The sequence below is a fragment of the Elgaria multicarinata genome, chromosome 8, assembly GCF_023053635.1.
Source record: "Elgaria multicarinata webbii isolate HBS135686 ecotype San Diego chromosome 8, rElgMul1.1.pri, whole genome shotgun sequence".
NCBI lineage: Eukaryota > Metazoa > Chordata > Lepidosauria > Squamata > Anguidae > Elgaria > Elgaria multicarinata.
The window spans coordinates 53,073,893-53,099,081 of NC_086178.1; the positions used below are offsets into that span (position 1 = coordinate 53,073,893).

At 41.8% G+C, this 25,189-nt stretch overlaps 1 protein-coding gene across 2 annotated transcripts; it reads left to right on the forward strand.

The window, feature by feature from the left end:
• Nucleotides 1-2,100: 2,100 nt before the first annotated feature.
• On the forward strand, nucleotides 2,101-23,286 carry SAG (S-antigen visual arrestin). Of its 2 annotated transcripts, XM_063131542.1 has the most exons (15): nucleotides 2,101-2,211; nucleotides 3,379-3,439; nucleotides 3,538-3,582; nucleotides 4,471-4,664; nucleotides 5,031-5,090; nucleotides 5,953-6,020; nucleotides 8,931-9,066; nucleotides 9,174-9,258; nucleotides 10,121-10,193; nucleotides 10,546-10,683; nucleotides 11,028-11,105; nucleotides 11,544-11,567; nucleotides 14,324-14,388; nucleotides 15,683-15,692; nucleotides 23,187-23,286. In XM_063131542.1, the coding sequence occupies exons 1-15, from the start codon at nucleotides 2,101-2,103 to the stop codon at nucleotides 23,284-23,286; spliced, it is 1,248 nt and encodes a 415-aa protein (XP_062987612.1). The 2 variants fall into 2 exon arrangements, with proteins under 2 accessions (XP_062987612.1, XP_062987613.1); XM_063131543.1 differs by lacking the exon at nucleotides 15,683-15,692 and having other exon boundaries at nucleotides 2,125-2,211; nucleotides 23,187-23,259.
• Nucleotides 23,287-25,189: the final 1,903 nt, after the last annotated feature.

Here is a 25,189-nt window from a genome sequence, read left to right on the forward strand (position 1 = left end):
ATTCCTAAGCACCTTTAATATTGAGCAAGAGCTATTGAATTCAGTGAGATATAATTTCTAAATAAACATGCATAGAGTTGCTTTATATTTCCCGCACCTGATTTCTCTGGTGCAGCAATGCTAAGGTTACAATCCAAACTACGCTTACCTGTAGGTAAATACCGGGGGACTTATTTCAGTGTTAGTATGCATAGAATTACACTGTAAGAAATCTTGTGATCTTGTGACTTCCACCTTGGGAGAATGAATTGATTGGGGCAAGGAGTGGGAGTTAATTTTTTGGGTTAATGCTATGAGTTGTATTGTACTTATGCAATATGAGAGAAACAGCATGGGTAATTTCAAAAGGATTTCTAGTACTTCTGTATTTGCTAATAAACTTTTAGATAAAATAAAATAAAATAAAATAATAATGATAGTGTGAGTGTATGCAATGCATGCTCTTCTGGAACAGGCACTGATGCATTGAAGAGCAGATTCACAATGCTTGGGTTTATGGGGCTTATGAGGAAAGGTTACAACATCTGAAACTGTTTAGGGGCACATCTACACAAAGGGTTTGCCCCAGGGTGGCTTCGCAGTAGTGGCATGTCATCTACATGACGCAGCCGCCATTGGAAAACAAACCCTGGAAACTGCTCCAAAAAAGTCGGGCACTTACCCTGACTTTTTTGGCAGCAGAGCCCATGGCGCCATCTGATTGGTCACCATGGGCAGCCCTACGCCTCTGGAGAAGTAAAAAAAAAAGGGAAGGGAGGAATGGGGGCGTTCCTCCCCCCCCTTTTTTTGTTATATAGTCTATATCTGGCAAGCTCCGCAGACACAAATACGGAAAATAAAAAAAATGGAGGGGCGGAACGGGCAGCCAGAGGGAGGAGAGGTTGTTCGTCCAGTCCCTCTTGTTCCTTCCCCCCTATAGATCATATAATAAAAAAACAAAAGGGGGAGGAATGGCCCCGTTCCTCTCCTCCCTCCACATTTTTATATTTTTACCTTTTCCAGAGGCACAGGGCTGGAAAATTCGCATTTGCCTTCCTTCCCATGCAGATGCCAGGAGGCAACGCAAGTACAGGTGCAAGGCGCCTTGCAGTGCCAAAGCGCCGCCCTAAAGACAGGGGTAGATTACAGAAAAGACAAGTGAGGGGAGACATGATAGAGGTGTACAAAATTATTATGCATGGTGTGGAGAAAGTGGATGGGGGGCATTTTTCTTCCTCTCTCATAATACTACAACCTGGGTTCATCCCATGAAGCTGATCGCTGGGGCATTCAGGACAGATAAAAAGAAGTATTTCTTCATAGTGCACATAATTAAACTATGGATTTCACTATGCTAAGATGTAGTGATGAGCACCAATTTGAATGGCTTTAAAAGGGATTTGAATTGGTGGTAAATAGATACCACTTGCGAATGGATACTTATATGGATATTTGGTCTGCTGTTGTTGAAGTTTATGTATAATTCTTAGAAAGCCATATTTTCATGGATATAGATATACACATACTTCATATGCATGCCTTGAAATTGATATACTCACATTTATTCAGCTATATTTCCCCCCTCTTTTTTCTTTTGTTTTCTCAAAATTTCAGAATAAAACCTAATTTTTAAAAGGGTTTTTTAAAAAACAAATTCATGGAGGAGAAGGCTATCAATGGCTACTAGTCCTGATGGCTCTATATGCTACCTCCAGTAGCAGAAGTAGTATGCCCATGTACATCAGTTGCTGGGGAACTTGGACAGTAGGGTGGTGTTGTACTCACGTCCTACTTGTGGTGTTCCCATGGACAGCTGGTTGGCCACTGTGTGAACAGAATGCTGGACTAGATCTTTGGTCTAACCCATCATGGCTCTTCTAATTTATTATGTTTTCCAAAATGGAATTTGGCCATCAGATTGAAATACATTCTGCATTTAAGTACCTCTTGATCTTCGACTGGGTTGATGCTTCATAAGTTTACTAAAACTTTCATCCATTTCCAATATCAGCATTTTCAAATCTCCCACAGGTTGTCTGATACCCACCCAATGCCTGATACCCATCTAATGATCTCTTGATGTAGGAAACTTCATTATCATCAGATCACATAACTACAGAGATGAGCTGCTCTGACACACCAAAGATGGTCTCGGTCTCTCAAATTTCAGTGAAGAATGTCATGCCCATGCAAACTCATGTCATCTACAAGAAGATCTCTCATGATAAAGCTGTAAGTACCTAGCACAGCAGTTACTATGGACAGGAATCCATCTGTCCCTTGTCTTTCAGTGGTAAATAATTGCCTCTCTAAGGGTCAAACTACATGTACCAACTAAGCACATCACTTGGATGAAATTCAGTTTTAAAAAATATGGTAGAAGTGTGATTTTAATCAGGTGGTTTTAATCAGGACAGCAGTGGGTGGGGGAGGAGACATAACCCTCCCACCTTACCCCCAGCTACAACCCTGATGAAAATCACTCTTGACCCTGACTCCTGCTACTGCTATTAGTCTTAGGAAAAAGTACCCATTGTGGCCAATGGGAGTTTATTTTTTAAACAGGGATGCAACTGGGGAGGTAAGGGTTAAATCTCATCTCCCTATGTCCTGTGGTCCCAATGAAAGTCATACATCCTCTGCCTGCTATTAAATTAAAAGACTTTAAGAACTAGTATGCTTCCAAGTGATCTTTAGTGTCATTTGGCCCTAAAAGGACAGTAAGCTTCACTCCAGCCAGTCTACTCAATTTGCTGTTGTTGGCTTGCTAGAAATAAAAACAATCTCTGTTCTGTATTAAATACAAAAATGCTGCCTTTAGGAGGAACTGATACCATTGGCAGGCAGGTTCTATGTGAACATCCTTTAAGGGCACAATCCTATACATATTTGGTCAGTAAAAAAAAAAAAAAAGTACTAGTACTCCCAGCATTCCCCAGCCAGCATTGCTGGCTGGAGAATGCTGGAAGTTATAGGATTTTTTTAATGTTTAAACAAAAATAGGATTGCATCCTAAATCTTCTTGTAGAAGACTGGATTTCAGAAATTGACAGCTTTTCTCATCTTGGCAAGCCACACCTGTGAAAATGTCTCCTTCCACATGGCTAATCTCAGTGTAACAGCCCTTCCTGTCCTCTTTTCCATCTGGATACTCTAGTTCTATTGCCCTTCTGAGATTTTATGTAATTATAATTGTTTTAATTTGTTATATTTGCCACCTTGGACTCAATGAGGAAAGGCAGTGTATAGATACTCAAGTCAATAAATAAATAGTCAATAAATAGTCTAGTAAGTTCCAAAGGTAACTTTAGTCTTTTAGCATTGGCTACAACTGTATCACATCTATAAGTTGACATTGGATGGTGGTCTTGTCCAGACATGATTTCCTCTGTCTTACAGGTTACTATCTACCTAGGGAAACGAGATTTCATTGACCATGTAGAGGATGTGGAACCCGTGGGTGAGTCCAACTTGGTTGTATGTTTCTTCTTTGCTCTTACTACAATACTTGAGTATTCAGTGTCCAAAAGTGGTCCTTTTCTCTCTCTCTTACTGTAGATGGTGTGGTGTTGGTGGATCCTGATATTGTCAAGAAGAAAAACGGTCAGATGACTTAATGGCTCTTTTAGAGATTACTGTTTCAAGTGTTAATATGCCACTTTAAAATTAGAAGTTTGAACAAGTTTAACAATGCCCAACAAAAGAACACCTCAATTCTGACATCTCCCAAATCTTTCCAAATCAGCTCAATTTGATGCTGGATTCAGAATTTATCTGAATCTGTTGCACATCCTTAAAAATGTAGCTGATGGAATGGAATTTTGTGCAATCTGGAGGTGATATCCATGGGTGAGGCCAAGCAAGCATTTGCCCATCAGGAATAAGCAGAAGCACTCCAGGCTGATACAAGAATTCTGTAAACCTCTGCCAGATCTTACATCTGACACCAGCACCCTCATGATCAGTGCCATCAAAAGCTGTTGACAAATCAAATACTATCAATAGGGGAACATTGCCCACTATCTATCATTGTCCAAGGCTACACTTGTACTTTCTGCACTTAATCCACGTTAAAAGTCTGCCTTGTTATGAATCTAAGAAACTCGGTAGCCTTCAGGCATGTGGGAAGCCGCGGAATGGTGGCTTTCAATTGCCTCCTGCAAAATGAGAAAGTTGGATATAGATATTAGTATTGGGATTAGATTGTTTTAAACTGTGGCCAAAAGAACGCACATTTTGAGGTTATGTAGCATCTTGCAATTTCTAAGAGAGCAACTGCTAGTCACATTCAGCGTTAAACCCATCCTCTTTCAACTAGTTTTTGCTAATAACCCAGCTTGTCTGTTTGCTTGCTTCTTTTAATAGTAAGCCCAGCCTCACCTTGCAAGGGGTTGCTCTTAGACCTTTAAGCACAGACTTTTTGCCAGGATAGATGATATTCATGGTTGGTCATACACAGTATTTGTAACATTCTGTATATGTTCTTCCCAGTGTATGTGACACTCACTTGTGCTTTTCGGTATGGACAAGAAGATATTGATATTATGGGCCTCACTTTCCGGAAGGACCTCTATTTCCGCAGGGTACAGGTGTACCCACTACTAGAAAAACAAAGACCACTCTCCAACTTGCAGGAATGTCTAATGAATAAGCTGGGGGGAAATGCATATCCCTTTGTGTTAACTGTAAGTACTCTGCTTTGTTCCTTTTTTCGGTTCTGTTCTCAACTTGACAATTTGACATGGAGGTAATTAGAAAGTGGATATATCGTGCATTAGCATTTACTTTAACTTCCAGTGTAGGTGTCTTATACATCTAAAAAAATCTCCAATAGCAACATTGACTTCATATCTAGTTGCAGAATATAAGAGTTGGGCTTATTTTATTGTTTCGTTAGGTTGTAGGTGCATGGTGAGCAACAACCTGGGCAAATCCTGAGTCTCTTGCATTCCCTAGGAGTAATATAGCTCCTTCCTGATCTTCTCTAGCAACTGATGCCATTGCAATTAGAATGACTTGTGCCCAATGTCTTGTCTCCTGTGTCCTTACAGTTTCCCGACTACCTGCCTTGCTCGGTCTGCTTGCAGCCAGCTCCCCATGATGTTGGGAAGGTGAGGATTGAGAGAATGGGATTTAATATCTTCACTAAGAAAGCAATCTAAGAAAATAATATCCAAGGATTTGCTTCTGCTCATTTGAGAAGCGTGCATTGAAAAGGGTGTGTGGACACCAATGCAGAGAGAACAAATGATCTCTCATTCGTAAAGATATGACATGGTGCCCCCTAGTAAACCTTGGTTGCAGGGGAACTGAAGTAGCCATTAGTAGCCGTGCAGCTTTATTTCGCCTTCTCCATAGAATGAGAAACAAGGAGCAAGGTGGCAGTCAAGATGAGCACCTGCACTTCAGAATTCTCCAATACACTAAGCATAGATGGATATATAAAGGGAAACATTAAAAGTGAATCTGGTGTTCGAAAGTTGGGGTTAAAGGTGGATCCAAGGTTTCAAAAGTTAAAGATTGTAGGGAACTCTGGGGGAAGGTAGAATGTTCTCCCTTTGCACTCGGCTTCATGAAAAGCTGAAGAAGCCAAAGATATTTGCTCGGCTTCTGACTCTCCCAGGCACAAGTGTGTGATGAAGCAGAAGATTCTGATGGAGTGTGTAAGATTAGAAAAACAGGTAAACACACTCATCTTTTTATACTGTATATCCCGTATTCTTCCATTGAAAGAGACCCACTAATAGGTCTCCTGCTTGAAGCCCCTGACATCTTGGTGGCAGGAGAGAAGGGTAGAGGACTTCTAAAATGAGCTCCTGTGGTGGAAATATCAGGTGATATATGTCAGATTCCGAAGGAAAAGCAACTGAGATTGAGTGCATATTGAGAGGGCTTTTACATGCAGATGTTTAATACACCCAGCAACTATAACTTATTATTCTATCTATGTCTCACCCCATCTCTTTCCTGCAGTGCTGTGGGGTAGATTTTGAGGTCAAAGCTTTCTCTACGGAAAATCCTGAAGACAGGGTTCTCAAGAGGTAACATTTTGTTTGTTGGACATTGAATGGGAAATGGGGGAAGTTGAGAAGCTGTTAAAAAAAACACCTCCTTATTCAACTATCAGCTCTAACTCTCCATGCAGACTCTAGTACCTTCTGGATGGCCAAAATAAATAATGTGTGTTGTGCCTTTGTTTAATAACCTTTACCTTTTAACATAACAAGAGCCATGGTTTTTATTGGTATTCTATTTTTTAAAATAGCACATTTTAATATGGTGTTTTATTCTTTTATCTTTTGTTGTTCACCGCTTTGAAATCTGTTTCTGTGTGGAGCAGGATACAAATGTTGTAAAATAAATAAATAACAGCCCTGCTGGATCAGACCAAAGACCTATCTCATTCAGCATCTTGCTTCTCACAGAGGCCTACCAGATGCTGATGAAAAGCCCACAAGTAGGACAGGCCAGCAAGAACCCTGTCCTGTTGTTGTTCCCCAGTAACTGGTATTCAATGGCATACTGCCTCACATACTGGAGGTACAATATAACTAGCCATCAGCTGTCTAAGTTGGTGGCTATCATCACATCTTGAGGAAGCAAATTCTGTGCATTGTGTGACTAAGTACTTTCTCTTGTCTATCCTGAATCTCCCACCGATCATCTTCATTGGATAACCCCAGGTTCCGCTATTGTAAGGCAGAAGAGAGGGATTTCTTTCTCCATACCCTGCATAATTTTTTATATTCTGGCATCGCCCCCACCCCCTTACTCATATTTTTTTCTAAATTAAATAGCCCCAAACATTGTGCTAGCTCTGTTTTCTTTTTGGTTGCTGTTTCCTTCACCTTTTCCAGCCCTATGTACCCTTTTAAAGGTGCAACAACCAGAACTGCATGAGAATGCTGCCTTGAGTATATGAATAGAAAAGCAACTTAGAATTTTTAAAACATAAAATAACATTTTACTTTTAATTTTTCATCCTTGGATTGGATTGACAACTATTTGCAAACCAGCATAAAAACTTGACTGATGCAGCACTTTTCACTCAGCAAAAGAGGAAAGTAGCTCATCAACAATGAAAACCATGATGATAGTAATGAGAAAACTTTTAATCCACTGGAATCCACTACTGGGCCTGTTCAGACAACACACTAAGCCATGGTTATGCCACTAACTCTTTTGCAGTAAATTGTTAGTGAATATGTTTAAACCATGCTTATGTGGCCACCATGGTTAGGAATGGTTCACACGACACACTAAGTCATAGTTCACACAACAAACTAAGCCATAATGTTGAGCTTAGCATGTAGTCTGAACAGGGTCACTATGGTCACAGCTAGACCTAAGGTTTATCCTGGGATCATCCAGGGTTCGCCCCTGCCTGAGCACTGGATCCCCTGTGTGTCACCTAGATGAACAGGTTTGACCCCTGGACGATCCAGGGATAAACCTTAGGTCTAGTTATCGCCCAAGTTTTGTTAAGGAATAAGCCCAATTGAACATAGTGAGACTTATTTCCAAATAATATATCTTTTTAATTATTATATTGTATTGTGCTTTTCCTCTAAGGAGCTCAGAGTAATGGGTGGTCACCCTGCTTTTATCTTCACAACATCCTTGTGATGTAGGTTAGGCTGAGAGACCAACTGGCCAAAAATCAGCTAGTGAGCTTTGCATTTGAGTGGGATTGGACCTGTGCCTCCCTAGTCATTGTAAATGAAGTCAGGGTCCACCTGACAACCCTGCAAGGTAGGCTCCTGGACCAAACATCCTAAACTCCCAAGTAACCCACCTCCCTGCCTTGTCCACATCCGGGACAAGCCAGATGTTCAAGGGAATAAAATACAGACACACCTTTAGGGACCAAAGCAACTTTATTGCAATCACTAAATCTACCACGTAAGGCCTTGGTCATAAAACAGCCCCTTTTAAAATAGGAAAGGGGAGAATAAGGGGATGGAAGGGGAATGTGGAAAAGGGGGAGTGAGGAAAGAAGGTGAGGGAAAGCTCTAATACTTAGCCATTAACCCAAAAAGCATTCATACGACCCCACACCCAGCCGAAGTCCGGCTGGCCTTCTCCAGAATACCCACACACGTTAAAACATAAAAAACCTTTCTAACTCCGAGCAACCTCCGTGGTCGCCATGGACCTGACCTTCCCACTTGACATACGCACGCACCTCCAAGGAAGATGGAGGATCTTCTTCATAGAGCTTTTTATCTCTTTTTGGGACCCTCTGTCCCATGACTTAGGTAGACCAACCAGTGCCCTTCCTGGGCTATAGCCCACCCCCCTCCCATAGGGGCCAAGCCACCTCTTTTTCCCACAGCTGAATCCCGTTAGTTTGTCCACCGCCCTGATAATCTCCAGGTGCCAGTGGGAGTTGGATTGGCTCGAGGCAGGGATGACCTTGGCTGGCAGCCACCAAGCCTGGCAAAGCCAGTTTGAACAATAGACCATAGATCATACTTAAGGACAGATCTTACAACCCTATAGCAACAGCAAAGATAAAGGTACAGGCTTACACCCCTGTCCTTCACAGTCGTCATTCAACGTTCTGACCACTAAGCTACACTGGCTTACTTAGGGCATTCCTAAGACTGCACGAGGAGCCCTGGAACTTTAGTTGAATTGGATAGTACGCTGAACTTTAAGAGGAGACATCTCCTCATACTGCCTCTGCTGGTTGTGTAGAACAGACATACAGATGTGAAAATTGGGGGCAGGGGGAGAAGAGGAATTGCTGCTTGCTTTGTGTATTCCTCCCTGGGCCCTGTTGCTGATTCCCTCGTAACCACTTTCTGTCACTCTCCATCGCCTCTAGTGCTGCTTCCTCCATCCCTATTTATTCCCAGCCTCTTGGCTTTGCTACTTCCATTGCTGCTCACCAGTGCTGCCAGCTCACTTCCTTGTGCCTAGAAGTAAATCTGTTTTCTGCTCCTTAGGAATTCTGTCCGCTTGCTGATCCGCAAAATCCAGCATGCCCCAGAAGTGGCAGGACCCCAGCCTCAGGCGGAGACCACCTGGCAGTTTTTCCTATCAAAGAAACCATTGCATTTGAAAGCATGCCTCAGCAAAGAGGTGAGGGGCTCCTGCATTTGGAACTCAACTGCTCGGGTTCAAGTGTGTGTTTTGCTCCTCCTTTAATTTCTGTGTGCCCTCCTGCTAAGCCAGTCTGATTGTTCCAGGTGTTTTACCATGGTGAGCCAATCCCTGTCACAGTGACGGTGATCAACAATACAGAAAAAGTGGTGAAGAAGGTCAGTGTGTCAGGTACGATGCGGATTTTGTCCATAAACTTCTGAGATATTTCTTGTCAGGCAGTAGCAAGGCAGAATCATAGCTTAAACAGTGGCATAATGGGGAGCGATGGAGGGGGTGAGTTAACCCAGTTTTTTCCAGTGTAAAAGGATTGGCCCTTAGATTTGGAGGAATTGACATTGATATCGCCTTAGAAGCATGCAACTTGCATTGTGGCAGTGAAAAATGACTGTCAATCCAGAATGTGATACTTGAGGCTAAAGAGAGAGTTAAGAAACAATGGCACAAGGCAAAGTGACAAACACACAGCAGTCTTCGAGGTTGCTCAGGGAATGCTAGGAAATAGCCTTGACTCTATTGGTTCTCCTTGTTCTTTCATGGAATCATAGAATAGTAGAGTTGGAAGGGGCCTGTAAGGCCATCGAGTCCAACCCCCCGCTCAATGCAGGAATCCACCCTAAAGAATACCTGACAGATGGCTGTCCAGCTGCCTCTTGAAGGCCTCTAGTGTGGGAGAGCCCACAACCTCCCTAGGTAACTGGTTCCATTGTCGTACTGCTCTAACAGTCAGGAAGTTTTTCCTGATGTCCAGCTGGAATCTGGCTTCCTGTAACTTGAGCCCATTATTCCGTGTCCTGCACTCTGAGAGGATCGCAAAGAGATCCTGGCCCTCCTCTGTGTGACAACCTTTTAAGACTTTGAAGAGTGCTATCATGTCTCCCCTCAATCTTCTCTTCTCCAGGCTAAACATGCCCAGTTCTTTCAGTCTCTCCTCATAGGGCTTTCTCTGTAGGTTAGAAGAACTGGGGATTGTTTTGCCTATTTTCTCAGTTAGATGTTCATTTGATAGTCTTCTGTTTCATTCTCTCTTCAGTGGAACAAGTTGCCAATGTTGTACTGTACTCCAGTGACTTCTACACCAAGACAGTGGCTCTGGAAGAGGCAGAGTGAGTATGCTATGCACGTCATCCTCCCCTGCCCTCTCAGTTTTTCTGTTACAATCCTTTCACTAGCGCCCTCTTTCTAGAACGTAGAGATGCAAACAGCTATACATTGTGCTGTGTCCCAATTTCTCTCAGGCTGAATTAAGGTTTTGTGTCTTTCTGCTAAAATGCGCACATGGCCCTCAACAAATGGCCACAAAAGTTTTGCCTCACCCAGCAAATGCTCTGTCTCCTCTGATCTAGCTCCTGTTGAAGTTGGTAGGAAGAAAAGTTGGTAGGATTTGGTAGGACAATCCTATCAAATTGGAACTAAAACTGCATTCTCCTTCTTCTCTTTCTTTCCCTGGTACTCCAGGGAAAAGGTACAGCCCAACTGCATCCTCACAAAGACAATTACAATTCTTCCATTGCTGGCAAACAATCGAGTGAAACGGGGTATTGCATTGGATGGGAAGCTAAAGGATGAAGACACAAACTTGGCTTCCAGTACCATGTAAGTCCAAAATGGAAAGGCATCAGGTGTGACCAAAGAGAAAGTATAGAAAGATGATACCTCCCTTTTGTGTGTGTTAAGCAAGAAATTTAATTGTAGAAGTGTCTGGTACACTTAGTTGAACTCAAAACTAGGATCAGTCTTGGCTTGAGACCTTCCTACTGAGTGAATTCCTAGAAATAGGAGAATATTAGCTTGAGTATAGGATTTAGAAAAAGGTTACATTAACTGCAGTTGCTGTACTGGGAAAATCCACTTTACTGTTTGATAATAAGCACTGCAGTTGCATATCATGATCCTATTATTATTGTTGTTATTATTTTATTTATTATTATCTCTGATAGTATTAAAAACGGGATAGACAAGACAGTTCTGGGGATCCTGGTTGCTTACAAGATAAAGGTGAAGCTCACTGTCTCAGGGTAAGAGCAATGGCATTTTCTATTTCATATAATCAAACTCTTGTAATGGATAGTTCTGTTTGGTCTTCTGTTTTGTTAGACCAAGATGAGTTTGTGGGGAGAGGAGTGAATACCCAACATCTTTATTATCTTCTAGAAATGTCAGATTGTATGACCAATTCAAAACTATTGTTCTATATCCTAAGTTAACAATTTCATTGGAGGATACTTGTGTCACTATTGTTGCTTAAGGTAATTAGATCTTTTGAAGCCAGATCAAAGAAGTATACTGGGGTGGGGGGTTCTTAAAATGAAATGAATGCTGGAGAGCAAGGATGGACAATTCATCTTTCTGAGTTGCATTTGGTATGAAGAGAGTATGAAGTGTGGCTGACTGATTCAGGAATATATTCTATTAAATATTGTAAGCTTTAATTTTGTGCTTTGTTTATATCTTAGCCTGCTAGGAGATTTCACCTCCAGGTAAATCTAAGAGATTTTTGTTTATAATTTCCCCTCTCCAGCAACATCCCTTTATATTTCCAGGCTCATTTGAAAATGAATCTTACCCACGTCTCTCTCTTACCTTAACATCTGTACTTGGACACTCCAGTGTGGGCACCAATGCGTTCACCAGGTTCCTTGCTCATCCTGATGTTTAAGGCACAATCGAATGCATGTTTAGACAGAGGAAAGTCCCACAAGTCCCATCATTCCCCAGCAGTCACCTGTTCGCTTCTGGGCCCAATTTAAAGTGCTGGTGTTGACCTTTAAAGGCCTAAACAAGTTGAGACCAGCTTAACTGAAGGGCTGCCTCTGCAAGTAGGAACTTGCCTAAACCTTGAAACCAGCCACAGAAGCTCTGCTTATAGGTCCACCATCAAAGTCAAAAATTGGCAGGCACAAGAGACAAGCCCTTTCAGTGGTGGCCCCACAGCCATGGAAACCCCTCTCATGGAATGTGTGAAGGAAGGAGCCAATCTGCTTTTGAATGGGCATTAAAGAACTTAGAGCACAATCCTATCAATTGCACCCTCACTGCTTGGAATCCCCCAAACTCAGAGGCTTCCAGGATTCCTATGCCTCCCTGCCCTCTATTTTTTTTTTTTTTTGCTAGACTGGCTATTTAGCCCATCTAGCAAGGATATTTTGGAGAGGGAGAGAAGGAGGCTCTGAATAGCTTATATCCTGGCCTCTCCAGTCTTCTCCCCTCCCTGCCCACCGAAATAGCCCCTTTCTTCCTGCAATAAGGAGGCCTCTGGTGTCAGGTCTCCAACTCCCCCTTCTTAGGTTAGAGGAGTTTCCCAAGCCATCTTATGGCACCTGGGGATTGCTGTCTTAATATTTCAACCTACTTTTAGTTAAAGATGCAGCAGGGCTGGATTTTAAATTGCAGCTGCTTTCTGTTTTGAGCCACATTCAATTGCTTATTTTCTTTTCTATCTGGATTGCTGGGCTGAACTGGGTGTGTTTTTAATGCTGCAGTTTTAGGGTTGGATCCGACAGTGCCCTTCCACTAGTGGAACAGACTCTGTTGGTGGATTGAATTCCCCTTGCATACAGACCAGATCTGCTCCAGAGGACTGGGTGACCCTCTGGAGCATGTTTGAGGAGGGGGGAGCAGTGCAGGAGATGTAGAACAAGTAAAGTCCCATTGGATTTAAGCCTTAATTTAAAATGTTAATGTTTTTGATTGTATTTAATTATATTTATTTTTTCATTATTTTGATTGTGGGTGGCTTTGAGAGGGGCTTTTTGCTCTGAAAGGCAGCATAAAATATTGAAATAATTAAATAAATATAAATATTTTACTTAGGCATTTATATCCTACCTTTCTGTGATAAAATTAAACTCAAGGTGAATTACAAATAAAAATATGTATCCTACTAAAAGTCAAACCTAACAATAAAAAACGAACAAACAGCATCATAAGAGATCATATCAACAATAGACACCGTGGGAATCGTTTAATTGAAAGGCTGGGATATAAACAAACAAACAAAGAATGAACAAGCAAATGTTAAGGCTTTTCAGGGCTCCTGTGCCTGAGAACCAGTGTTAGTACTACTTGGCCATGAAGCTCACTGGGTAACTTTGTACTTATCTATGCAAGGCTGTTCATCGGCTGTTATTCTACTGTATCTGCTTCCAGTTTCATCACAGAATTGAGATCCGAGCACTACACAAGGAGCATTTCTTTTCCTGCTTTTCTGCTACATAACCTCTAGGTGGCACTGTGGTATAGAAGAATAGGGCAAAAACAGAAGTGAAAAAATTGGTTTCTTTTGCGTTTACAGTTAAATGCTGCATTTCCCCTGCTCAAAAAAAATCTCATTGAAAGTGCTCTTCAGACACAAAAGCAAAACTGGAGGGTCATGATGTCATCTAAAGAAGCTCTAGACATTCATGAGTAGAGAATGACAAGCGCATAATAAATGCCTTGTGTAAAAAAGTCCTTTGTGCCAGTCACTGACTCTCAGCCTAACTAAGCTCACAGGATTATTATATGGATAAAATGAAAACAAGGAGGATCATATAAGCTGCCTTGGTTTCCTTGGAGGAAAAAAAGGCAGTATATAAATGTAACAAAAATAAATAATATAAATGAACCGCTTTGTTGGTGGAAGAAAATGAATATAGATTTAGGATTGGGTAATGATGGGTGGATCAGATGTTGGGTAGATGGGGACTGCGAAGCGCCTAGCTCAATAGCCAAAATTGCAGGGCAGGAGGTAGGAGAGGATCTCTGTGTTACAGCTGCTCTCCATTGAATAGTCGCAAGACTGATTTTTGGAGGTCACGAGGAGCCAGGGTGGAACCCATAGGATTGTGCCTTTAGACAGCTAAAAATAGTTTGAGTAAAATGCTAGACCTGTTTAAATGACTGGTGTAAAATCCTCATCATATACCATTAAATGCCTGGGAGAAGAGGACAGTCTTTACCTGGGTCTGAAAAGATGACAGTGTTGGCTCCAGGTGGGCCTGAGTTGGGAGGCCACCAATGAAAACTGCCTGTTTGGTGCATTCTCTTCCCCTCCTTATTGCTTTATTATGATTTATTAGAATGTAAGCCTATGCGGCAGGGTCTTGCTATTTATTGTTTTACTCTATACAGCACCATGTACATTAATGGTGCTATATAAATAAATAAATAAATAATAATAATAATAATAATAATAATAATAATAATGATGATGTAAGTGTCATGGACTCTCTCCTTTCTCCCTTCCTTTCCAAAGTGAGGTGAGCATGGAACTGCCTTTCCGTCTCATGCACCCCAAGCGAGAGGAGGTTAATGCCGCAGGTCAGTAGAACGGTACTTGTGCTTCTCTTGCTGGTGCTTGCTTTCCTGCTATTGCCTTTGACATTCTAACAATATCATTCTAGTGCTTGGAAACCTAGGCCGTGTCTACACTAGCCATTTATTCCAGAATAATATCGATCTCATCCCTACCTGGCCACATAATGGCTGGTGTGACCCCCCTTTGTGAAGCTGATGCTGTTCAGCACAAGCTCCTGGCTCAGTGAACAGCCAACCCAGTGAGGGGCATGGGCATGGGCATGGGCATCAGCGTGTTTCATAGCCGAGTGGTTTTTTAAAAACAACAAATATATCTCTGCGCAACAGTGCATTTTCAACGCAGTACCTATCCCCCTTCTGTTGCTACATGTCTGCTCTGGTGCACATCTCTCAGGAGTTATTAAAAAAAATCTTTGTCCCATTCCCATCTGCCTAGTCCCGCCCACTTCTGCCGATAAACATTCGGAATCACTGTCATGGGGCACACGTTCTCCCGCAATGTCTCTCCTTCACTTGCAGGAAGCTTCCCTCACATGTGCCCCATGAGCAGCAATCGCGGATCCTGGGAATGGGGATTCACTGGATGGGCCTGAAACATATAAATTTGGAAGTTGAAAGGAAATGCATTTTCAGATGGAACAAAAAGGACAGTGAATCCTAATTGGAGGGTTTTCCTTCCATATTCCCAAGTGGAAGCGCATGTGCACACTTAACAACACAATCCTATCCAGATAAGTGCATTTAGGCTTGCAGCTTATGTCTGTGGACACCACCAAGCTAAGTAGCAAAGTTGAGTAAAGTAATGCAGCACGAGTTTGAAAGAAAAGAGGAGAATAATAAAGTAGTTAGTGATGAGTAAGGCCTTTAGTCTTTCTTCCCATCATTTTTCTTAATGTGTTACTTATGTAGCATTGTGGGGTGGTTTTTTTTTTTAGCTTTAATAGTACTCTGCAGTTCTTCTCTCACTTATTTAAAAGTGGTGTTAATGGAGAAAATGCAATTCATCTCAAGATCCATCCCAGAAGTCCCATCAGCAATAATGTTCACATTAGGAGTAGGTTCAGGCTCATTGGCCCAATCCAATTGAGTGGAGGATCTTGGCAGGACTTGACGGAGGTCTTATTGTTCCTGACGCCCTAACTTATATGTGTTCATCAGTTTGTACACATGTACCAAAAGGTCATATTGCAGCAAGGAATGGCTTAGTGTATATCCCCATTCAGCCCTTTTCTCTGATTGCCTTACATGTTAATTATTCTTGGAATATGAATAATTTGTATGGTGCAGAGAGAGAGAGAGAGAGAGAGGTCTGAATTGAGGGCATGGGAGGCATGCACAGATCTCCTGTTCCCTGCAATGCTCCTTTGTGCTGCTTGGATGTCTGCTGGTGCACTGCCTTTGATAGGGTGGCCACTTATGAACTGGTAAAAAAAGAGGACATGTATCCCCAACAAAGATGGCACTAATTTGTATAGAATTTGCATATGCAAATTTGTAGGTATAGATGCAAACTTCAAAGTAATTATTATAGCTTAAATAGAAAAATAATACATCTCGCCATAGTGCAGAAGGCTGTGACCCAGATGAGCCGTGTGCCTGCCTGCTCAGTCTACTGTCTAGGTGCTAACTGTTGATGAGCAACTTCAGGTCCCTCAACCCGTGCTCCCTCCCTTCTTAGTGTTCTTTATCTTTAAACCAAATTGAACAGAACAGCCCATCAAATAGAGGACTCCCTCAAATAGAGGATGGTCCGCTGACAGCCTTTGAAATAGAGGACTCTGTCCTATTAAAAACAAAAAACAAAACATGTCCATTGGCAAGGGATAAGCAAAGCCGAATTCTCCTGTGGGTGCTGTGCCTATGCTCAACTGGAATGGGCCCCAAGTGTGTATGTTATATAATTTTCACTGCTTTGTGTTTTTATTTTACAACAAAACAGTAGAGCATCAATCTCTGTCTTTTAAAGCTTTATTGTGATCCTGGCTGAAAGAATTATTATTTCAAAGTAATAACTAATATGAAATTATTTTAGAAGGTAAAATTACCCCCCTCCCAAATCCTTATATTTCTCTCTCTTATGGCTATGCTTGCAACAGCTTTCTCATTAAGATAAAAGTGGATTGTCTAATTACAGAGAAGAATTGGTGAAATTCAAACTTCTACTTTACATATAACTTTGAAATCCAACCATATAAGTTATGTGATCCCTCCTTACATTCCCTACTAGAGTTTCAAACTTTGGTATGACCTAGGGCAAGTAAATTTTGTTTTTGTTTCCTTCTGTGGAATGGGTATAATTAATACTGTCTACCTCTAAATAGTGAATGGAATGTTCATATAACAACAATGTTGAGGTCTTTAGAAGCTAAATCATGCACTCCTATACACACTTACCTTGGAGTTAGTTTCCTTAAACTCAGTGGGACTTATTTATGAGTAGCCATGTATAGGATTGCAGCTTCAGTCACTATAAATCACGGGTGGGCAATTGGTTGGACCAAATGTCTGGAAGGCCACAATTCCCATGATTTCTCCTCACCTTTGTCTATGCTGGCTAGGGCTGATTAGAACTGAAGATTAGAATTTCTGGAGGGCCACAAATTGCCGACCCCTGCTATAAATGAAGGACAGTACAGTGAATAATTTCAGTCGCAAAGAATTTTCTTCACTGTTTATGGTTGCTGCTGGGCAGGTTTTGAGATGTTTACTGAAATTCCATTGAAGAGAGTTAAACCTCCTCTGGCGAAAAGTCCGCTTAATCTTAATTATTACTGCTTCGCATATTTCACCCCAGGGCACAGAGAAACACAGATTGCTATTTCTTCCTTCCGAGATGTATGCATAGCCTGAGGACCATGGTCAGTTATTTACTGTCAGGTCACATGTGTTGAAGACACATTTTATTTCCCCTATAGGATACTGACACATTCTGTAACTTAACTTCCCCCTTCAAATGGACTTTAAAATAATTGTAAAATGTTCTTAAGGAAAGATTCTCCTTTCGATATTAAGACAGAATGCCAGTGGCCATAATTATAGGCAATACTTACAGAGGCTGCATAACAAATTCTTATAGAAAGCCTTTCAAGGAATACTGTGTTAAAATATTTCAGTTGGTTTCCACCTGGAAGAAAGTGTTTTCTATTCCAGGACTTAGCACCAGAACCTGCTTAATTACATAAGAAATTGTTTTTTTAAAAAATACTCTGCTATGAGAATGTGTAGAGTGCAGTTTGCCTCTTAATTATTGTATCTGGCTCCCACACATCTGGATTCAGGAAGGGCCTTCACAGATTCCATGGCTAACTCTATTAGCTCAACTCTGGTGCCATGGTTCAGCCAAAATCTGTAGAGCACCTATGGGCTTGTGCAAATTGCATTTTCTTCATAACCAAACACCCATTTTAACATATGTGGGATTAAGGAACATGGCTTTCAGAACATGGAGTGTGACTTCCTCATCCCCATCTTTTTAATTTTAAAGGGTAAAGAGCTTCCAGGCAGTTTTGAATTTCAGTGGCTCTCATTTTAGAAAGTAAGAAATGCTTCCTCACAGAATTTGAACAGAAAATAGGGCAACCTGGTCTACACATGAACTACAGCAAAGTGGCTGCAAGAGGTCTACTTTTTTCTTTCCTTTTTTTTCCTTTTTTTCCCCCTTTTTTGAGGACGCAAGGCAGTGGCTATTTCCGGTTATGCTGAAATGACTGAAAAGGGGAAGAGAACATTACTGCCACCCTAAACCACAGTGCCTTCTGCTTCAGGTTCTTTATTAGGGCACACCTCTAAATTAGAGGAAAAGAGTGACGGGAAGGGCCAACTAATTGAAGCCTTCAGAAGATTTCCAAGATAGGTACATATCCCTGGGTTGTGACAAATGGTCAAACATACTTAATATAAGCCGGTACAGAATTTTAGCTTCTTAGCTTTTTAAATGCAAACTATTGACTCAAAAACAGACAAGCTGAAAATGCAGCACTTCTCACTTCCTCATTTCATTTGACATTTGCTTTGATGGCCTTACACACTCATCAAAGAGACTTCTGCTATGATCAGGCTCATTGTTTAAATCAACAGTGAACAACCCATTAAGAGGAACACTGTGTTCCAACAATGCTGATCTGTCTGCCGATAGGAGAACATCCAGGCAGTTATTTGCATGGACAGAGAGGGAAGATCTACCTGTCCCACTCCTTGGTCTTTCAGGCTCTAGAAAGGAGTTGTTCGGTACCAGTCTAAAGGTTTATGTTCTGTTGCACAGTAATATTCCCTTTACCTATATGCAGTTGGATTTTTCTCTTCTAGTTTCGCAGATTATGTTCTTAGTCATAGAAACATAGAATCATAGAATAGCAGAGTTGGAAGGGACCTACAAGGCCATCGAGTCCAACCCCCTGCTCAGTGCAGGAATCCACCCTAAAGCATCCCTGACAGATGGTTGTCCAGCTGCCTCTTGAAGGCCTCTAGTGTGGGAGAGCCCACAACCTCCCTAGGTAACTGATTCCATTGTCGTACTGCTCTAACAGTCAGGAAGTTTTTCCTGATGTCCAGCTGGAATCTGGCTTCCTTTAACTTGAGCCCGTTATTCTGTGTCCTGCACTCTGGGAGGATCGAGAAGAGATCCTGGCCCTCCTCTGTGTGACAAGTTTTAAGTATTTGAAGAGTGCTATCATGTCTCCCCTCAATCTTCTCTTCTCCAGGCTAAACATGCCCAGTTCTTTCAGTCTCTCGTCATAGGGCTTTGTTTCCAGACCCCTGATCATCCTGGTTGCCCTCCTCTGAACACGTTCCAGCTTGTCTGTGTCCTTCTTGAATTGTGGAGCCCAGAACTGGATGCAATACTCTAGATGAGGCCTAACCAGGGCCAAATAGAGAGGAACCAGTACCTCATGTGATTTGGAAGCTATACTTCTATTAATGTAGCTCAAAATAGCATTTGTCTTTCTTGCAGCCATATCACACGGTTGGCTCATATTCAGCTTGTGATCTACAACAATTCCAAGATCCTTCTCATTTGTAGTATTGCTGAGCCAAGTATCCCCCATCTTGTAACTGTGCCTTTGGTTTCGATTTCCTAAATGTAGAACTTGGCATTTATCCCTATTAAATTTCATTCTGTTGTTTTCAGCCCAGAACTCCAGCCTATCAAGATCACTTTGAAGTTTGTTTCTGTCTTCCAGGGTATTAGCTATCCCACCCAATTTGGTGTCATCTGCAAATTTGATAAGCGTTCCCTGCACCTCCTCATCCAAATCATTAATAAAAATGTTGAAGAGCACTGGGCCCAGGACTGAGCCCTGTGGTACCCCACTCGTTGCCTCTCCCCAGTTTGAGAAGGTTCCATTGATAAGTACTCTTTGAGTCCGATTCTGTAGCCAACTGTGAATCCACCTAATAGTTGTTCCATCTAGCCCACTTTTAGCTAGTTTGTTAATCAGAATGTCATGTGGTACTTTGTCAAAAGCTTTGCTGAAGTCAAGATATATGATGTCCACAGCATTCCCACAGTCCACAAGGGAGGTTACCTTATCAAAAAATGAGATCAAATTAGTCTGACAGGATTTGTTCCTGACAAATCCATGTTGGCTTCTAGTAATCACTGCATTGATTTCAAGGTGTTTACAGATTGACTTCTTTATAATCTGCTCCAGAATTTTCCCAGGGATGGATGTCAGACTGACTGATCTGTAGTTCCCAGGTTCCTCCTTTTTGCCATTTTTGAAGATAGGGACAATGTTAGCCCTTCTCCAGTTGTCCGGCACCTCACCTGTCTTCCATGATTTTGCAAAGATAATAGACAAAGGTTCTGACAGTTCTTCCGCTAGTCAAAACTGTTTATTCTGAAACATATTTAGCCAAGCTTTCCCCCTCTTTTCTTTTCCATGTATACCAATGATTACAGGAAAGGAAAGGTAAGAATTGTTTCATTATCTTTCTACATGTACTCTGGTCTGGAATGTTTATATGAAATAACAATGGCCTTGCTCATATGTCAACTTTGTGTTGCAGAATGAAATTGATGAGATTGATGCCTTAAACTAGATTCCTGCACTGAGCAGGGGGTTGGACTCGATAGCCTAAATGGCCCCTTCCAACTCTGATTCTATGGAAAGCCATGCTTCTGAGAGATAGTGAGCAGGTTTGCACATAATGCTAAACCACCCTGGAGAATAAGCCACCTGGTTGTTTGCTCACCAACCCACGTTAGTCTCAACAGACAATCTGGCGAGCAGTGGTTTGGCATGACTTGTTTCCCCCTCAGTCCTCCTGCTCACAGCATGCAGGTATCCCAGTGTCCTTTGCGGGGCAGCCCATCTTGTCTCCTCATCCTGGCCCCTTCTGCACTGTGATCACTACCCCTTTTCAGAGCACTTACTTTATTCACCACCTTTTAAAAAACAATATTTTTGGTGCCTCAGAAGTGCACAACTGGGGACATACCTCCCCTGCTCTGGTCTTTCACAAGTGCACGAGAGTGCAGATTTGGCTGTCCAATATGTGTAGTCCTGTCTCATCACTTTCCTTGTACGTTTCAGCTGTCACCTGGGGCATGGAAGTGGAGTAGGTAACATACAAGGAAATTGACATGGTGAAACTGCATATAGGCAAATTTGCACACAGTTGTGAAGGACTGGGGTGGGTTGGTGGTGGGAAATAATACGAAGAGAATGGAGGAACCGATTTATGCGATTCAGAAGAACCTAAAAAGAAAAAAAAGGTGAATGAAATGAAAGGATCACCAAAGGGGGGGAGGGGCTGATAACTCCCATTTGGCAATGTCATCCTCTTGCTATTGCCTTTCAGTGCCTTTCAACACTTCCCCAGTTCTCCAGCAAGTCCAGAAATGGGAATTATTGGCTCCCCTCACTTTTTGTGCCTTCTTTTCGGAGCAGTTACTTCTGCAATTACTGTGCTTCAGTGGATTTGCATAACTTTCCCTGCCAGTTTTTTGTTTTTGGTTTTTTTTAAAAAAAATCCTTAGAAGGAAGTGTTGAAAGGGGGGTGGACATTGCCAAGTGGAACTTATTGCCGCCGCCCCTTTGGTGCTCCTTTTCAGAGCACTTACTTCATTCACTCCCCACCCCCTTTTAGGTGTTTCTGAATTGTGTAAATGGGTTCCTCCTTTCTCTTAGTATTATTCTTCCCCCAGCCCTTCACAACTGTGCACAAATTAGCCTACATGCAGTCTCACCTTGTCATTTCCTTTTATGTTACTTACTGCACATCAGTGCTCCCTTTGACAGCTGAAAAATACTAGGAAATGGACAACACTACACATGTCAGACAGCCAAATCTGCACACTTGCAAAAGATCAGGATATTTTTTTAACACTCCCCAACCCCATGTGCTTACTTTGGAAGCACTGATTTATGTATTTTTTAAGGACGGAGGGTAGAGGTAGCACTGATGAGATTGTGGAGTGCAGCACAGGCTTTTTTGCCACTCTTGCCAAGCAGTTCTGTAGTTGGGTCCAGATGTCACAAAAAGCCATCATGACAATAAGCTATCCTCCACAACCCTACTACAAGCCATGGGTTCTCAGAATGGCTTGTTCAAGAAAAACACTTAATTGCCTGCACCAGGCTCGGACATCACAGTAAGCTATGCTGACACTAAACATGGCTCACAACCCACCTTTGCTTATTATGTCATGTGAACCCAGATTGTGTCTATATTTATCCTGCGCATACTGGAACAAGGTAATTCCTTTAGTCACAGTGGAGGGCACTCAGGTCAATAAACTTCAAATGACACAAAAGTCAATAATCTGAATCTTCAGGATCGTCTTGCTCCAAGCTGCCATGAGTCAATGGAGGAACAATACATACAGGGACAATACTAACAGGGACTGGCCGACAAGACCACATCACGCCAGTCCTTTTCCAGCTTCATTGGCTGCCAGTCCAGGTCCGGTCCTGATTCAAAGTGCTGGTATTAACATTTAAAGCCCTAAATGGCTTGGGGCCAGGCTATCTGAAGGAACGCCTCCTCCCGTATGTACCTGCCCGGACCCTGAGGTCATCCTCAGGGGTCCTTCTCCGCGAGCCCCTGCCAAAGGAAGTGAGGCAGGTGGCCACCAGGAGGAGAGCCTTCTCTGCTGTGGCACCCCAGCTGTGGAATGAGCTCCCTAAGGAGGTTCGCTTGGCACCTACATTATATGCTTTTAGACGCCAGGTGAAGACCTTTTTATTCTCCCAGCATTTTAACAGTCTATAAATACATTTTAACTTGGTGTTTTAAATTTGTAATTTTGCATTGCTGCTGTTTTTATCTGGTTGAGCTTTTATATTGTATTTTATATTATGGTTTTATACTGTTGTTTTATACTTTGAATGTTTTTAATTTTTCTGAACCGCCCAGAGAGCTCCGGCTATTGGGCGGTATAGAAATGTAATAAATAAATAAATAAATACTAGACGATGTGCTAGAATAATGACAACAACATTATGGCTGAGCTTCTCAGTTACAATTTGGACAATCCGCGGAAGAGAGTCCACCTCAGGAAGCCAATGTATGTCAATTTGAGTTCCATAAATAATAAAATTAATTAAGTGCTCTAGTGTGAAAGTAAACCTATATTGCCTTGAATCTACATTTGATTTCTGTTTAGCATTCTGTCCATCATTGCACAGTGGCACAAATACTGCAAGAGCAGCTAAAATCTAGGTTTTAGTGTTGTATGAAAATGATGTCAACAAATTGTGTCTAAAGGTGCCAAAGTAAAAGTGGGCTTCCCAATGCAGCAGGAAGGAAACATGAAAAAGAAGGTAATTTTTAAAGGAAACATTATCTTTCCTTAGGGACCAAGATGACGTGGTATTTGAGGAGTTTGCTCGTCAGCAGCTGAAAGCTGAGAACCCTGAAGAGGGCAACATGGTAGACTTTCCAAATGATGAATGAAAAAGAAAAGGGGCTGAATCAACTAGGAAAATGGCAAAAAATGTGTCAAATAGTAAACACAGTAGGAAGTCATTATATTTAAATGGCAAGAAAAATATAATAAACATCCATTAACAGTGGTTTGTTTTTAGAATAAAGAAAAATTGATATGATATAGTCCTTTTATATTCTAACGTCAATATAAATATCTAGCTGCTTTCTGAACATGACTGGATTCCATTCTGTTACTTAGGAAAGAAATAACTGTTTTGCATGATGGTCCCATGTTTGTGATTTGTGATGGGAGTATTCTTTCTGCATGCTTACAAATTCCATTTCAGTTCTTCCTGGTTTGGATGAACAAAGTATCAGAAACAATTCTAGGGCTGCTGAATGCTATGTAGTGATTTGTATTGTATTTTGAATTCCATTAAAGGAGACTTTTTGTAAACAAGAAACAAAGAAAAAAAGAAAGAAGAAAACCCTTTCCGAAATAACCTCTTAATTTAATATAATGCATAAATAATTGATAGTTAACCTTTTCTTTACTACTAATCCACCAAGAACTGTATGCTTTGCTTTCAATGCTTTGTTAACCTTTAGTCTGATTGCTATTACTAGTTTTATTATAAAATAAGTTTAAATTTTAAAAAGCTAAGAACTAGCTCTTCATTGTGCCTAATAAAATGGTTTATAAATGTTTTCTGAATGGCAATTCATCTACAAGAGTGAAGTGCTCTGCGGGATGTGTGAAAAACAGTAATGGATAGTTTAAATGGGCAGACCAAGAGTTTCTAGCTAGTGAACTGGGAGTTCAGTCTTGGGGAAATTGATATATGTTCCTCTTTCGGGATCTGGTGCTTGTTGAAGGAGTGTCTATTTGTTATCAAAGTGCACTGCTTGCATATTTATAAATAAAGCAAATATTTATTTATTTATTTATTTAGAATATTTATATACCGCTCCCCATTGAAAAATTTCAGAGCGGTGTACAAGGTAAAATGAAAATAAAAACAGAATAAAAACAGTTAAAACAAAATTCAAAAGAAGCAAAAACAGTGATTCAAGGAAAGGCTTCTTGGAATAAAGATGTTTTCAGGAGGTGCCGAAAGGAGTACAAGGTTGGAGCCTGCCTGACCTCCAGAGGCAGGGAATTCCATAGCAGGGGCGCCACCACGCTGAAGGCTCTTCCCGAGGATGGATCTATGTGGAACCACCAGGAGCAGGCCCTCGGATGACCTCAGTGACCAGGCAGGTTGGTAAGGGAAAAGGTGCTCTCTCAGGTATCCTGGTCTCAAGATGTTTAAGGCTTTGTATACAAGTACAAGAACCTTAAACCTGACCCGGTAGCGAATAGGCAGCCAGTGCAGTTCCCTCAGCAGAGGAGTTACATGCTGGAAAGGGGCAGCTCCAGACAACAGCCGAGCTGCAGTTACCAATGCCTGTAGCACCGTGGCCAAGCTATCCCTGTCCAGGAGAGGCCGTAGTTGGCGAACCAACTGAAGATGGTAAAAGGCACTCTGAGCTGCAGCGGCTACTTGAGCCTCCAATGACAGAAATGGGTCTAAGAGTACCCCCAAACTATGAACCTGTTCTTTCAGAGGCAGTGCAACCCCATCCAGAACAGGCAATGAGCCTGACTCCCGGATTCAGGAACCACTCACCCACAGGGCTTCCGTCTTGCCAGGATTCAGTCTCAGTTTATTGGCCCTCATCCAGCCCATTACTGAGTCTAGGCACTGGTCCAGGAGCTGCACAGCCTCACCTGATTCAGTTGTCACAGGGAGATAGAGCTGCATGTCATCAGCGTATTGATGGCATTTAGCTCCAAAACTCCTAATGACCGCTCCCAACGGCTTCATATAGATGTTAAATAACATTGGGGACAAGACGGTGCCCTGAGGCACTCCATAGCTCAATTGCC

Excerpts from the sequence above, each read along its gene's own strand:
- SAG (XM_063131542.1), top strand. The coding sequence starts at position 2,101 with ATGAGCTGCTCTGACACACCAAAGATGGTCTCGGTCTCTCAAATTTCA. Across the intron at positions 2,212-3,378 it reads AGATCTCTCATGATAAAGCT|GTTACTATCTACCTAGGGAA; the intron begins GTAAGTACCTAG and ends TCTGTCTTACAG. Across the intron at positions 9,259-10,120 it reads GAAGAAGGTCAGTGTGTCAG|TGGAACAAGTTGCCAATGTT; the intron begins GTACGATGCGGA and ends TTCTCTCTTCAG.